This window comes from Engraulis encrasicolus, chromosome 23, assembly GCF_034702125.1.
Source record: "Engraulis encrasicolus isolate BLACKSEA-1 chromosome 23, IST_EnEncr_1.0, whole genome shotgun sequence".
Taxonomy (NCBI): domain Eukaryota; kingdom Metazoa; phylum Chordata; class Actinopteri; order Clupeiformes; family Engraulidae; genus Engraulis; species Engraulis encrasicolus.
In genome coordinates this window covers 24401778-24416777 of record NC_085879.1, presented here as the reverse complement: position 1 = coordinate 24416777, position 15000 = coordinate 24401778, and the positions used below count along the sequence as shown (strand labels likewise).

General features: G+C 51.7%; 1 protein-coding gene across 2 annotated transcripts in view; it reads left to right on the top strand.

Moving 5' to 3' along the window:
* ctnna1 (catenin (cadherin-associated protein), alpha 1) overlaps window positions 1–15000 on the top strand; it is a 214479-nt gene that overhangs the window by 164077 nt on the left and 35402 nt on the right. For both annotated transcript variants that reach the window (XM_063189431.1, XM_063189432.1), the window contains one exon: window positions 6869–6974. In XM_063189431.1, coding sequence (XP_063045501.1) covers window positions 6869–6974 — 106 coding nt within the window. The remainder of the gene's footprint in view (window positions 1–6868; window positions 6975–15000) is intronic.

Below are 15000 nucleotides of genomic sequence, written 5' to 3'. Positions count from 1 at the left end.
TAGGTATATAATAAGGCACATTCAGCATTCTTCAATACAGTCATCATTGCAATCCGTTTCACTGAAGTAACCAGGCTCCTTACACTGACCGAGCCCCGAGCCAGTCACTCACTGTGCCTTATCTTCTGCCCAGCAAATGGGAGGCGAAGTAAAGGAGGAGGCAAAGAGGGAGAGAGCGAGAGAGATGAAAGGAAGGAAGAAAGGAAGGAAAGTCGGAGGGGGAGAGGAAGGGAGAGGTGATAATGCACCGCTGTTTAACTTCTCCAGCCGTTCTCCCATTATTCCATCCATCCATCCATCCATCCAGGGCTGGATATTGACTGCCTGGGGCCCCTAGGCTATAGGTTGCTGTGGGGCCCCCCGGAACAAATGTACATAGACAGTGTGATAATTACTAGCTAGAAATTAAATACAACTTGTCTGTACTCAATAAGTTACTCAATAATTTTTCAATATTGCATCCTGTCACAATTCTGCATTTTTTCACTTTTAGCCAATCAGGGGCCCCCTGGCAGGTGGAGGGGGCCTAGGCTGCAACCACATCTAGCTTGTGCATTAATCTGGCCCTCCATCCATCCATCCATCCATCCATCCATCTATCCTGAGAGCAAGCGTCAATGTGTATCCATGCTCCATTGGCCACCACCTCCAACTCCACCTCCCCCACTCCGCCACTCTCCACCCAGCTCGTCCAATCCCACTGCCCCCTTTCTTTCTCCCTGACCTGCCGTGCAGCATGTTAATATCATGCAAATACATGCAAATGAAGACTGGCTCCAATCTCACACCGCCTCCTTACCACCACCGCACGCACGCGCGCACGCGCACGCGCACGCGCACGCGCACACACACACACACACTGCAACTCCCACACCCACCCAAGTTTCACATCATCATGCCAGCCAGCAGTTGTCATAAACGGAGCCCATCGTGTGTGTCTGTGTGTGTGTCTGTGTCGCTTTTAAACTGAATACACACACACACACACACTCCAAGGAGTAAGATGATATGCATCATGTGGCAAGGTTGTGGTGGTGATGTGATGGTGATGGTTTTGCCCGGAAGCAGCCCTCCCATCTTACACACACACACACACACACACACACACACACACACACACACACACACTGAGGCAGCCCTCCGTCCGTCATGCGTATGGCTGATGCTGACCATCAGAGCTCGGTGTCAGTGCACCAAATAAGCGAAGCGTGAAGCTATGCACAGTGACTCAAATGTCAACGGGCCCGACGTCAGCTGTCATATCCGTGTGCATGCATGTGTAAGTGACTGAATGGGACAGTATGTGAGTATGCGTGTGGCCGTGTGTGTAAATTGTGTGTGTGTGAATTTTGGGTCAGTGTGTGTGTAAGTTGCGCGCATATCTTTGCGTGTGTGTGTATAAATTGCGAGTGTGTGTGTGTAAATTGCGTGTGTGTGTGTGTGTGTGTGTGTGTGTGTGAAATTTGCGAGTGTGTGTGTGAAATTTGCGAGTGTGTGTGTGAAAATTGCGAGTGTGTGTGTGTGTGTGTGTGCGTGTGTGTGTGCGTGTGTGTGTGCGTGTGTGCGCGCGTGTGTGCGCGCGTGTGTGCGCGCGTGTGTGCGTGCGTGTGTGCGTGTGTGTGCGCTGTTCTGCGAGTGTGCTAGCGTGTGTGGGCTTTTTTTTTTTTTGGTGATGGATTGAAAGCAGGCACCTGCAGCAAGTGCCCGGCGAAGGTCGCGCGAGTTAATTCAGTCCACGCCCAAATTATTGCCCCCCGACCTTGAGAAGGTACGCTGCACCCCCCGCGAAGGTTAATGCTTTAGAAGGAGGAAATTGATTCCGGGGCCCTTTATCCTGACTTAATATCTGGCGGCACGGCCACCACCGGCATCCCGTCCCCCATCCTGCCTATTCCCCCTCCCCCACCCACTCCACTCCACAATCCTCTCGATGCCAACAACTGTGTGTGTGTGTGTGTGTGTGTGTGTGTGTGTGTGTGTGTGTGTGTGTGTGTGTGTGTGTGTGTGTGTGTGTGTGTGTGTGTGTGTGTGTGTGTGTGTGCACGCCTATTCTCCCCCCCCCGTCCTGCCTCTTCCCCCACCCCCACCTGCACTCACACACCACTCGCCCGCCACTCCCCTCGATGCCACCTCCACGGGTATCTCAGTGCCCCCCGCCTGCCCTGCCCAGCCCAGCCCAGCCTGCCCCGGCCTTTCATGAATAAAGCATGGTGGTCCTGGTAGCAGAATCAAAGCCACCTGTCGGCACTCGAGTGTGTTTGTATGTGTGTGTGTAGGTTTACACTCTCTCACACACTCTCTCTCTCTCTCTCTCTCTCTCTCTCTCTCTCTCTCTCTCTCTCTCTCTCTCTCTCTCTCTCTCTCTCTCTCTCTCTCTCTCTCGCTCTCTCTCTCTCTCTCCTCCCATCTCTCTGCCGTCTCCCTTCTCCGCTCCTGCCAGCCCCCCATCTGGAGCAGGCGTCGCCCGCTAATTCACGGGCACTCTGACAGTCCGCACCCCTCAGCTATGCAAATCTGATAAACGATCTGGAGTCCTACCCCCGCTAAACAGTCACAGTCACCTTGCACAAGAGAGAGGGAGACAGAGAGAGAGAGAGAGAGAGAGAGAGAGAGAGAGAGAGGGAGACAGAGAGAGAGAGAGAATGTCCAATGATAAGGGGGGGGGGGGGGTGGGGGGGGGGGGGGGGGGGGGGGGGTATAGAGAGTGCCTGTGAGGGCATCCACAGCAGGTGGGGGGAGGGGTTAAAAAGAGTTGAGTGTGTGTGTGTGCATTTTGTGTGTGTGTACTTAGAAGATAAAGGTTGCCGATGTCACTGCCCTTTACTGTTAAGGCTGGGAATACACATACACGCACACACACACTGCGCACTGTACACAGGAGCACCACATACTCACACACACCACACCACACCACACCGCAAACTGTATACGCGTGTTGCATCCAAAGTGTGGACGTGTTTAGAATCGTGGCAGCCCATTAAGAGAGACACAAAGGCATCCTGTGTGTTGTCTAGTGCACCTCAGAGTTCAGGCACATGCGGCATGCCATGTATTGTTTTGCCTGGTGTAGCTGCTTTGTTATCACTGTCCCTTGGTGTGGTGGCACTGGCACACAAACGCAGACACACACGACACACACACACACAAGCTGTGCAAAGCAGCTACAGCGTACTCCATACGAGTGTGAACATGATAGAAAAGCGAATATACATCTCGCACACACACGACACACACAAAGACGCACACAGACGCACATACAGAGTGTCACTCAGTCTCTGCGCGCGCACACACACACACACACACACACAAATTCAGAGCCACACACGTGCATCTTTTTTTTTTTTTTTCTTCCGTCTAATTCAATCCCAACCACAGTCCCCAGTGTCTGCATAATACATCTGTAGCAAAGGGGGCAAAAGATCACTTAGCCGCAGCAAAACATGTATTGTGTGTGTGTGTGTGTGTGTGTGTGTGTGTGTGTGTGTGTGTGTGTGTGTGTGTGTGTGTGTGTGTGTGTGTGTGTGTGTGTGTGTGTGTGTGTGTGTGTGTGTGTGTGTGTGTGTGTGTGGTGAGCGAGAGGGAATGATGGAGGAAGGAGAGAGAGAGGTGGAGGGGGGAGTCTGTGTGTGTGAGAGAACGAGAAAGCGAGGGGAAAGTCTGTGTGGGAGAGAGAGAGAGAGGGAGGGGGGAAAGTGTGTGTCTGTGTATGAGGGAGAGAGAGAGAGAGAAGGGGGAAAGTGTGTGTGTGTGTGTCTGTGTGTGTGGGAGAGAAGGGGAAAGTGTGTGTCTGTGTATGAGGGAGAGAGAGAGCGCTCCTGTACTGTCCCCTGTGGTGCACTGCTCACTCAAGTAACACATGGCTAGCTCCATGTGGACGCACCGAGGCCTCCTGACAAACATCAGCAGGGAGGAAAGACAGGAGGAAAGAAAGAAAGGAAAGGAGGGAGGACTGAAAGAAAAAGAAAGAACAGAGGGGAGGCAGGAAAGATGGAAAGAAAAGAAGCATGGGGTAAAGGAAAGAAGCAAGTGGTGGTGGTGTGTGTGTGTGTGGGGGGGGGGCGCGCATTGTAAACAAGCAGGGGCGGGGGACGGACAAAGTATGGGCAACCAAGCAAGAGGAGGTAATTGAAAGAAAGAAAGACGGACAGAGATTTATGCAGAGAGAGGGAGAGGGAGAGAGAGAAAGAGATGGGGGAAGAGAGAGGGAGAGAAAGAGTTATGGGGGGAGAGAGAGAGAGAGAGTTAAGGATGGGGAGAGAGAGATGCGGGGGGAGAGAGAGAGAGAGAGAGAGAGAAAGAAAGAGAGAGAGAGAGAGAGAGAGAGAGAGAGAGAGAGAGAGAGATGGAGGGCAGAGAGAAAAACCGGAACACAAAAGGCAGAACACAAAATTCCATCTGTTGTGTTTTGGCCTGGCATGGCGCTCTGCTCGGCTCGACTCGACATTGCTGGGAGAGAGCAGCTTTGAATCCAGGTTGCGCCACTTGCCAACTGTGCCCCCGAGTCCCTGGTGGGGGAATGCAGAGCTGGCAAGAGCCGGCTTTCGACCGAGGGCGAGAGACTGAGGGGAGAGAGTAGGGCAGAGGGTGTGTGTGTGTCATTGGCTTAGAGGGGTGTGTGTGTGTGTGTGTGGGGGGGGGTGGCATGATCAGGATGTTAGTAGGGCTAGGGTCTAGGGTGAGGGGTGTATGTGTTATTGGCTTTGTGGGGGTATGTGATGTGAGGGTTATGATCAGAATGTAAGGACTGCTGAGGGGGGATGTGTCATCGGCTTACAGTGAGGGTACTATGATCAGGAAGGCTGGGGGGGCTGCTGCAGGAGGGGTGTTGAGATTGCATACAGTGAGGTTGCTATGATCAGGAATGCAGGAGGGGGGTTGGGATTGCATTGTTGGCTTACAGTGGGTATGGTGTGGTCAGGAAGGCTGGGGGCGGTGACTGAGGAGGGGATGGGGTGTAGGGCACTAGAGCCTTATTAGGCTTGCAGTGCCAGAGCGGTGCCCTCTGGAACCAACACAACAGATCCCATTCCACACAGACAGACCCGGCACAGCAGTGGGTGTGTCTAGCCCCATGCTCCCTCCATCTGGACCGCTTTTCTCTCTCTCTCTCTCTCTCTCTCTCTCTCTCTCTCTCTCTCTCTCTCTCTCTCTCTCTCTCTCTTCTCTCTCTCTCTCTCTCCTCTCTCTCTCTCTCTCTCTCTCTCTCTCTCTCTCTCTCTCTCTCTCTCTCTCTCTTTCTGTCTCTCTACGTACGAGACTCAGCCCTGACATGTAGCAAGTCTAACAGGGTGCAGTCGCAGCAGAGCATGTGCCATAGCCTCATCCAGCAAGTAAAAAAAATAAAAAAAATATAACCTGTGACACCTCTGTTTGTCTATTTGTTTATGTATAGGCTTGTTTATTTGCATTAATAATGTATGAATTTGGGGATGATATATGCGTGTCTCTTTGGACCCCTGTGGTTGCTGTTGGACCGTCCCCCACTAAGCCAAGCCGGTGTTCTGTCGAGATGAGCTACCAGTAGCCTAACTCGACTGCCTGTCTAATTTAAAATGACTCAGTGCGGTAGTGTAATGCATCTCTCTCACCAGCTTATGGGGCACGAATGTCTCCCTGTTCTGCAAACCTTACGCCTATAGCCTACTTGTAATAGCATCGCCTGCTGCAGTTGGTGTCGAGCATGTAAACTAAGATCAGCTGTTCGGTAGCTCAGCTCGATGGGCAATCACCCGCAGAAATCGCTGCGTGGAGGTGCGCATGCTCAGCAGCGAAAAGGAGTTCATCTCGACTAGGGCTGGGTAAAATAATCGATTCAATCGATAATCGATCGATATCATTTAAAATTCACATAATCGATTCACAGGGCACAAAATCGATTTTTTTGCTCTTTTTCTTTTTGTTCTTTTTGTTTCATTTAGGTCTATGGAAAATACCCAGTAGGTATTAGTCAATTAGGCCTAGGCCTACTTATTACAAATTAGCAATCTGTTAACACTGTCAAGCCACAGCCCTTTGACATTTTTATATAAAAATAGGCAACAGCATCTTTTGGGGGAAATCCTTGCACCAAAAAGGGAACGGATTGAATCGATTCGGAGTGAATCGAATTGAATCGAATCGAATCGTGATTAATCGATTCAAAACCCTCAGAATCGAAATCGAATCGATACAGGAACATAGCTGCAATACCCAGCCCTAATCTCGACAGGGAGCTCATATCGACAGGACACTGGGCCCAGCCTTGCCTTGCCATGCCTTGCCATGCCATGCTTTGCCAGCACCTGAAGCCCTGGCCTTGGAAAGAGAGAGAGTGAATGGCACCTTTTGGCAGACATGGAGCTGGCCGGCCAGATACTGTGTGTATGCAAGCTGCCCACACAAATTCCATTTCCCTCACCAAGGCAGCTCATTCCATTGCACTCACCTCTTTCTGTGCATGTTTTTCTGTGTGTACGTGTGAGTGTAACTTGCGTGTGCGTGTGCATGTGTGTGTGTGTGTGTGTGTGTGTGTGTGTGTGTGTGTGTGTGTGTGTGTGTGTCTGTGTGTGTGTCTGTGTGTGTGTCTGTGTGTGTGTCTGTGTGTGTGTGTATCTGTAAGTGTGTGTGTGTGTGTGTGTGATTTGGATTTGGAACACCCAGTGGCCCTGTTTCAGGCAGGATTGTTTTTGGTGAACACGGCCTTACAATGGTCTCTCTCTCTCTCTTTCTCTCCTCTCTCTCTCTCTCTCTCTCTCTCTCTCTCTCTCTCTCTCTCTCTCTCTCTCTCTCTCTCTCTCTCTCTCTCTCTCTCTCTCTCTCTCTCTCTCTCTCTCTCTCTCTCTCTCTCTCTCTCTCTCTCTTTCTCTCCCCCCCCAACATCTTTCCTCAGGGGTAAGGGACCACTGAAGAACACCTCGGACGTGATCAGTGCCGCAAAGAAGATTGCAGAGGCCGGCTCCAGAATGGACAAGTTGGGCCGCACCATCGCCGACCAAGTAAGTGGCAGCAAGCTTCTCTGATGTGGCAGAGATGTGAGAGAGAGGAGGGGGGAAAGAGAAAGAGGGGGAGGGGATGGGGATGGGATGGCGGGGCCATTTTAAATTATCCATGTCCCGGCATTTTATGTAAAGATTTTAATGTTCAGAAATCTCTCTGGGGACAGCCCTCGCTGCATAATTCATCAGGTTCTCACCCCTTTCTCCTTTAAAAACCCATACGGTGCCATTCAGCGGTTCATATAGTGTGTGTGTGTGTGTGTGTGTGTGTGTGTGTGTGTGTGTGTGTGTGTGTGTGTGTGTGTGTGTGTGTGTGTGTGTGTGTGTGTGTGTGTGTGTGTGTGTGTGTGTGTGTGTGTGTGTGTGTGTGTGTGTGTGTGTGTGTGTGTGTGTGTGCGTGCAATCGCATGCATGCGTGTGTTATGTTTTATTTACTTTAGGAGAAAAAAAGCTAATGGGTATTTTATGTTGACAGTTTCTCTTATTGTCGGCATTACGTGTCTCGCCTAAGACGGTCGGCATTACCGCACCAGCACCGCTAATGCAGAAGCAAACAGAATTCGGCAGTGTCTGTCTGACTGTAAACATCGATGTGTGTTACTACCTTTAATGTTTCTCCCCCCGAGCAAAAAAGCCACTTTGCCGTTTGTGTGTATATGAACCCCGCAGTGATTGAGCGATTGCACAATTGCACACAGGGCCCCAGGGCAAAACACTGATTTGGGGGTGGGGGTGCGGGTGGTTGGGTTATGCCCTGCCAAGGTCACAGTAGGGCTGCCACCAGAGCCGTCTAAAAAGAGAGTTGTGTCAACCGGGGACCAGGAAGTCGGTTGGTTATGAACCATCACATACCAAACAAAGATTAAGTACAAACGAATTACATGTACCTTTACCACATTTTCTGTGTTCTACGGCCACCTCCTGGAACTAAGTGACTACTTCTATTGGAACTAAAGTCAGTGGTGATTTACATGTAAAACGCTCCGTGGGGCTCCATGTGAGCCGCCATTGCTGTGGAAAGTGCAGTGCAGTGCAGTCCTGGCAAAGGTGAACCTGTTCGCTCTCCATCTCCGCCGGTCGGTCTTCGGAGTCGACTCGAGGGCCACAGGCCAGGTCTTAAACATCTGCTTACGCATTTGCTTACTCATTCCGCTTCAGAACTTCCTATAAGAGAAATTCGCTCAAGGCTTCAATCCCCTGCCCCCCCACACACCAAATTGTTTTGGCTGCCATCAGCATAAAATTGGAGCACTACATGCACAACACTCAGTGGAGTTATCTGATGACATTGAAATTGTGAATTAAGTTCTTATGCGTGTGTGTGTGTGCCGCATTGGGGAAGTTGCAAATTGAAATCGAAAGCTGCAGTCAACCTCAGCTCAAGTCAAACCCAGCAGTTTGAACATTCACAGCGAGTATCTGCCTACCCGTGAGGCGATGAGGTTAACCTGCGTGCAGGGCCTTCTGAGAGTCTCTTGACTCTCTTTGAGAGAGTGAAGTGAGTGAAATGATGGTCCGCCTTGCTATGAGCAGAGATATTCTAGACAGAGATACGTAATTTTGTCTTTTCCAGTATCCACTTTATGTTGGGTGAACGCCCCTTTAGGAGACCTTCGGTTAGGAGACCTTCGGAGTCCTGAGGTTGAGAATGAATGAAGTCCCCTTAGTTCCACGTCTTGTGCAAACACCTCAAAAAGAGAAGAAGAAGGAGGGGACAACGCCCCCTTAGGAGACCCAGCTTAAGCACACGCTCTTGCATTGAGTGGGCGTATTTTGATTCCTCTTGATTAAAATTCCATTCTCTTACTACTCTTTGCTATGAGCCCGCCAGCCTCCACCCCCACCTTGCTTCATCCCCTACCCCTTGACACCATCCCTCCCTCGTCTGCTGGTCTCCACCCCCATCTCCTCTCTACCCCAGCCTACACTCCCACCCTGCCTCCGACCCTACCCCTTGACACCATCCCTCCCTCGTCTGCTGGTCTCTACCCCCATCTCCTCTCTACGTCAACCTCCACCTCCACCCCCACCCTGCCTCAGCCCTTACCCCCGACACCCCCACCCCACCCTCATCTGCATTGCTACCAGTCTGCTGGTCTCAACCCCCACCTCCACCACACCTCCACCCTTGTATGCATTGCTTTCAGCCCTCCACCCATCCCCTGCCTCTACCCCTAGCCCCCTACCCCGCACACCGACACCACCCCGAATCTCATTTGCATAGCGACCAGCTTGTTGGACTACACCACCACCTCCTCTCTACCTCCGGCCCCCCAACCACCCTTGCCTCTAGACACTACCCCAATTCAATTTGCATTGCTACCAGCTTGTTATACTACACGCCCACCTCTTCTCTACCCCTGCCTTGGCACCAACCCACCCGCATCTGCATTGCTACCACCCTCCACCCCTCCTCTGCTACCCCTGCCCTCCACACCACCCCACCAGCGTCTGCATTGCTACCAGCCCTCTGCTACCCCTACACCACCCTACCCCCGCGTCTGCATTGCTACCAGCCCTCCACCCCCACCTCGGCTACCCCTGACACCACCCTACCACCGTGTCTGCATTGGTACCAGCCCTCCAAGCCGCCCCCACCTCCGCTACCCCTGCACCACCCCACCCTCCTCTGCATTGGTACCAGCCCTCCACCCCACCTCTGCTACCCCTACACCACCCCACCCTCCTCTGCATTGGTACCAGCCCTCCACCTCCGCTGCCCCATTTCCATTACCCTCCATTCTACCCCACCCGCGACTGCATTGGTACCAGCCCTCCACCTCCACCCCCACTTCTATTACCCTTGCCCTCCACACCACCCCACCCGCGTCTGCATTGGTATGCAAAGGGGCAAGGCCCTGCGCCGCACAGTGCATCCTGAACTCTACTAGGGCCGGTTGAATTATTAAACACCTTGCATCAAAGTTTGCACATTTTTCTTTCTCGCTCTCTGTCTCTCTCTCTCTCTCTCTCTCTCTCTCTCTCTCTCTCTCTCTCTCTCTCTCTCTCTCTCTCTCTCTCTCTCTCGCTCTCTTTCTTTTGTGGTGGTGGTGGGCATTTCATGTAAGAGCTGTAAGATATGGGGAAAAGGGGAGGAACCCTAAAAGCTAAGCTAAGCGCTGTTATCTCATTTAACTGCATATGGCCGTAGCCTTTAATTAAAAATCGGCCAGGAAACATTTGCAGTGTGCGCACTCTTTTCAAAGTAGGGGAAAAAAGGAGAGAGAGAGAGAGAGAGAGGGCAAGCCTCACCTTTTCTCCACATAATCCTGCATAATGAGCCCTGCTTGCCATCATCAGGAGAGGACGGGCCGGTTTTTGATATTTTATTGAAGTCAGGGGCTTTGATCCAACGAGGAGCTGGTCTATTTTCGCAAGTTTTCGCAACGGGGAGAACACGTTAGTTACCTGAACAGCAGCAGCGCCCGCTTGATGAAGCAGCGAACGTTACAGAGACCAAGAGTTAAATAGGGGCACCAGGTGTGGATGAGGGGGGCGATTGGAGTTCCTGCCAGTCCCCCATGCAATAACGGCACAATCTCATCCACACACACACACACACACACACACACACACACACACACACACACACACACACACACACACACACACACACACACACACACACACACACACACACACACACACACACACACACACAGCCCAATTCTGGTGAAGCTGTTTACATGGCATTCAGAATTAAGTGTTGTGCCCCCCAAGAAAACAGATGCAGGTGTGTTTGTTTTTGTATGTTTGCTTGTGCGTGTGCGTTCGCGCGCGTGTATGTGTTTATGCGTGCGTGAGTGTGGTGTGTGTGTGTGTGTTTGTGTGTTTCAGCGAAGACAGCGTTTGAAAGTCGTGGTTTGCTAGTGATGACAGACCCTTATGTTGTGTTCACTCATTCGCTTGTGTATCTGAGCATGTTCTCACTCATGCTGTCTGACAAGTCTGTGTGTGTGTGTGTGTGTGTGTGTGTGTGTGTGTGTGTGTGTGTGTGTGTGTGTGTGTGTGTGTGTGTGTGTGTGTGTGTGTGTGTGTGTGTGTGTGTGCGTGTCCGTGCGCATATATGTGTGGACTTGCCTTCCTCCCTGTGTGTGCTTGTGTTGTGTGTACCGTAGTGTACACACTTTGCAGTTTTGTTGCAAGCATGTTCAGTCAAGCCACATGATGGGGCACCAGTGCGCCACGGTGCTTTTTGCATGCGTCCTTCATGTTCTGTGGCCAGCTGAGCGTCGGCGTGTGCAGCATCAAGGGATTCAGGGTTTCTTGGAGGCACTCTAAGTATAAATAAATGACGAGCAAGTGGTCGAAGAGCGGAACGAGCAAACGACCAGTGAAGAAGAAGAAGAAGAAGGAAGCCCTGTACTGTAGTGGTGGTTCCCAAACTGGGGGGTTCGGGACCCCTAGAGGGGGCGGGGAGGTACTGCGGGGATTGGGGTCTGCGGAGAGAAGGGACTGTGTGTGGAAACCCTTGAACATATGGCTTTCATATGATCTAGCCACTCCACAAATTGGCTTGTAACAGTACTTCAGTTTTATGATGAATAAAGATATTTATTTGCTGCGCGTGTCAAATCAAAAGTTAGCAATGTTAGGGTACAAAAATGTTTGCTGTTTTGAAAATGGGAATGGGTGGGTCTTGAAAATATTCTTAAGTAAGAATAGAAATAGAAATAGAAAGAAAGATGGGGTGGAGAGAGAGAGATGGAGGGTTCCCCCCCAACCCACCCCATCATAGTGACCTTCTGTGATGAGATATGCTGCTGCTATGCTTCGCCAGGGCAACTGTGGAATGTGGAATGCTGGTTCGACATTCCAATTAAAAATTTCTGTGGTCATGAGAAGAACATGAGCATGCCCAGCTGCCAGCGTTTTGAGCGTGAAGTGCCTTTATGTGGTCTGACATGCAGCACATGTCATGCGCGTACACCCGAGGAGGTAGTGCTGTGCTGTGCCGAAGCTGAGGCTCTGGGAAATCAAGTCTGCATGTATGTATGAAAATGGTTCAAATCACAGCCGGCCAGTGTTGAGAGAGACCTCACATGCAGCAGAGTGGCCTCAGAGAGCTAGTTCTAACGATTAAAGGACCGATGAGCCTCAGCTGTACCACACACACACACACACACACACACACACACACACACACACACACACACACACACACACACACACACACACACACACACACACACACACACACACACACACACACACACACACCTCAGATGCTGTAGAAGGTCTTGCATAAATGCATTTCTACTAATGCATATGTGGTTGCATGTGATCCCGCCTCCCCTTGCTGCTGTTTCTAGATGGAATGAGCCAATCAAAGGAACCCGTCCAACACTGCTCAGGTGCTATATTGATCTTGATGTATGTTACTCATTTATAGTTCTGTATAATTGGGCATATGAGAGCCCACCTCACTTGGCGTTTCTAGAACAAATGGAGCATGCAGAGGAGTCCTGGATGCCCTGGCCAGATGGTGTTGGTCTTGCAGTATTATTTTTTGAGAGGAAGAGGCCGCATACTCTTGTCCATCGTGCTGAATTTTTTTTACAGAAACAGCGTTTCGGCCAGTGTGGTCTTTCTCAAGTTTTTACACAGCGAAGTGAAGACACCCCTTATAAATTGTCCTCTAGTTTGTGATTGGCTGACATCAGCTGGTTAATCTGCGGTGTGGGGGAAACCTTCAGAGGCCCCACCGAACGCATTAAGGCCCCCATTTGCCATTCGGTGGGGGTGAGCTGGAGCAGCCTAGTGCTATGCAGTGTTGATGTGGGAGAGAGAGGGAGAGCTGGACCAGGCTGGCGAAGGTGTCCTGGGAGAGACAGAGAGGTGCTGGCCTGCTTGGGCATAAACCTTTAGGGGCCCCACCGAGCCCATTAAGGCCCCCATTCGCCCACAGACAGTGGTGGTGGGAGGTGAGCGGGAGCAGTCCAGTGCAATGCAGTGTTGATGTGGTAGAGAGAGAGGGGGGGACCAGGCTGGAGAAGGTGGACTGGGAGAGGTGCTTGGTGGCCGGCGTGTGGGGGGGAAACCTTCAGGGGGCCCACCGAACCCATATAGGCACCCATTCGCCATTCGGTGGGGGTGAGCGGGAGCAGTCCAGTGCAATGCAGTGTTGATGTGGGAGAGAGAGAGAGCTGGACCAGGCTGGCGAAGGTGTACTGGGAGAAAAACGGAGAGGTGCTGGCCTGTTCGGGAGAGGTGGGGGGAGTGGAGGGACCTTCAGAGGCCCCACCGACTCCATTAAGGCGCCCCATTCGCCCACTCGCTCGCTCCCCTTCTGTAATTAGCAGCCTTAATTACCAGGTGGCAGCTTTTTAATTTATTTACACACATCTATATTTAGCCACCCAGTAACTCGGCTGCAGTCTCACACAGCACACTTGCTCACACACACGCTTCAATAGCTGGCTGGCTCTCTGGCTTTCTGGCTCGCACACTCCTCTCACCTCGCCTGCCTGCCTACATGCCTGCCTGCCTGCCTGCGTCCCTTACATCATCACACGGGGCACTTCACCTGGGAAGCCTGACTGGCTGCTTTAGCACGGCAAGATTAGAGAAGCAAGAGGAGAGAAAGAAAGAAAGTGGATGACTAATTTGTGTGAGTGTACTATTCTGCTGGAGACAGCGTGTTGCAGCCATTTTGCCTGGCAATGTGAAAAGGGAAGGTGAGAGAGCAGCATCAGGTACCGCTTAAGCACAATCACCACCACAGACCCCACCATCACCACCCCCTCCATCACCATCACTACATCAGTGCCAAAAGCTTCATATCAGAACGCGCAGGAGTTGCCCGTGGTATCACGTGTGCGTGCTCGCGCGTGTGTGTTTGTTTGTGTGGGTGCGTGTTTGTGTGCGTGTGTGTTTGTGTGCGTGCGTGTTTGTGTGCGTGCGTGTTTGTGTGCGTGCGTGTTTGTGTGCGTGCGTGTTTGTGTGCGTGCGTGTTTGTGTGTGTTCGTGTGTGTGCGTGTTCATGTGTATTTGGGTGGTGAGGGTGCTAGTGGTGGTGGTATAGGTCTCTCTCCTTCCTCTCCCCTTGGTCTTGGTTCGGTTGCAGCATCTCTTCCGCATCCGCCCAGATGGTCCCCAATACATTGTCACTGAGCTCCTTCTAACGCGGCGAAACATGGAATGAGGTCTGTCAGAATTTGGGGGGGGAGGGGGAGGGGGAGGAGGAGGAGGGGGGGTAGACTTGTGGGTGGCACTGGGGGGGTAGTAGTCTGGGCTTGGCAGGCGAGCTGCATGGGAGGAGATGAAATCAGTTAAATGGGTGTAACGGAGCCCCATTAAAGTTTAAAGAAGCGGGCGGGAGGGTTTGGGGTGGGGTGGAGGAGAGGGGTGTGTGGTGTGTGTGTGGAGGGGGGGGGGGTGCGTTGGGCGCGGCGATGCAGGATTTAGGTCAGTGCCATGCAAAGGTCTGCACTGCAGTGTATTAACAATTTACGAGCAGAATCTCTCTCTCTCTCTCTCTCTCTCTCTCTCTCTCTCTCGCTCTCGCTCTCGCTCTCGCTCTCTCTCTCTCTCTCTCTCTCTCTCTCTCTGTCTGCGCGGGGCACCTAGAGAGAGGAGAGGAGAGGAGAAAACTTTCTTCTTCTCTGTGTGCACGGCTCCCCGCCGAACGGTAAACAAATAATGCACTGTAATTGAGATTTATAATGCAAATGCCCGAGCAAGCCACCATGTGGCCAATAAATAGCCATCCCCTCTGTTTTTCTTTCCCCCCCTTGCTCTCCTTCGCTTCGCTCTCTCTCTCTCTCTCTCTCTCAATTTAAAATGATCTCATCTGTGTTATGAACTTGCTCTTGCTCCCCCCCCTTCTCTCTCTCTCTCTCTCTCTCTCTCTCGCTCTCTCTCGCTCTCTCTGGCTCGCACTCCCCCCTCTTTCTCTCTCTGTGGATGTGTACGATTCCCATAGCTGATTCAGGCAATTGTGCGTGCTTCAATGCACGTATGGTGATGCGTGTACACACACATACACGCACGCACAAATCCATATGTATGTACACATGTTAAAGTA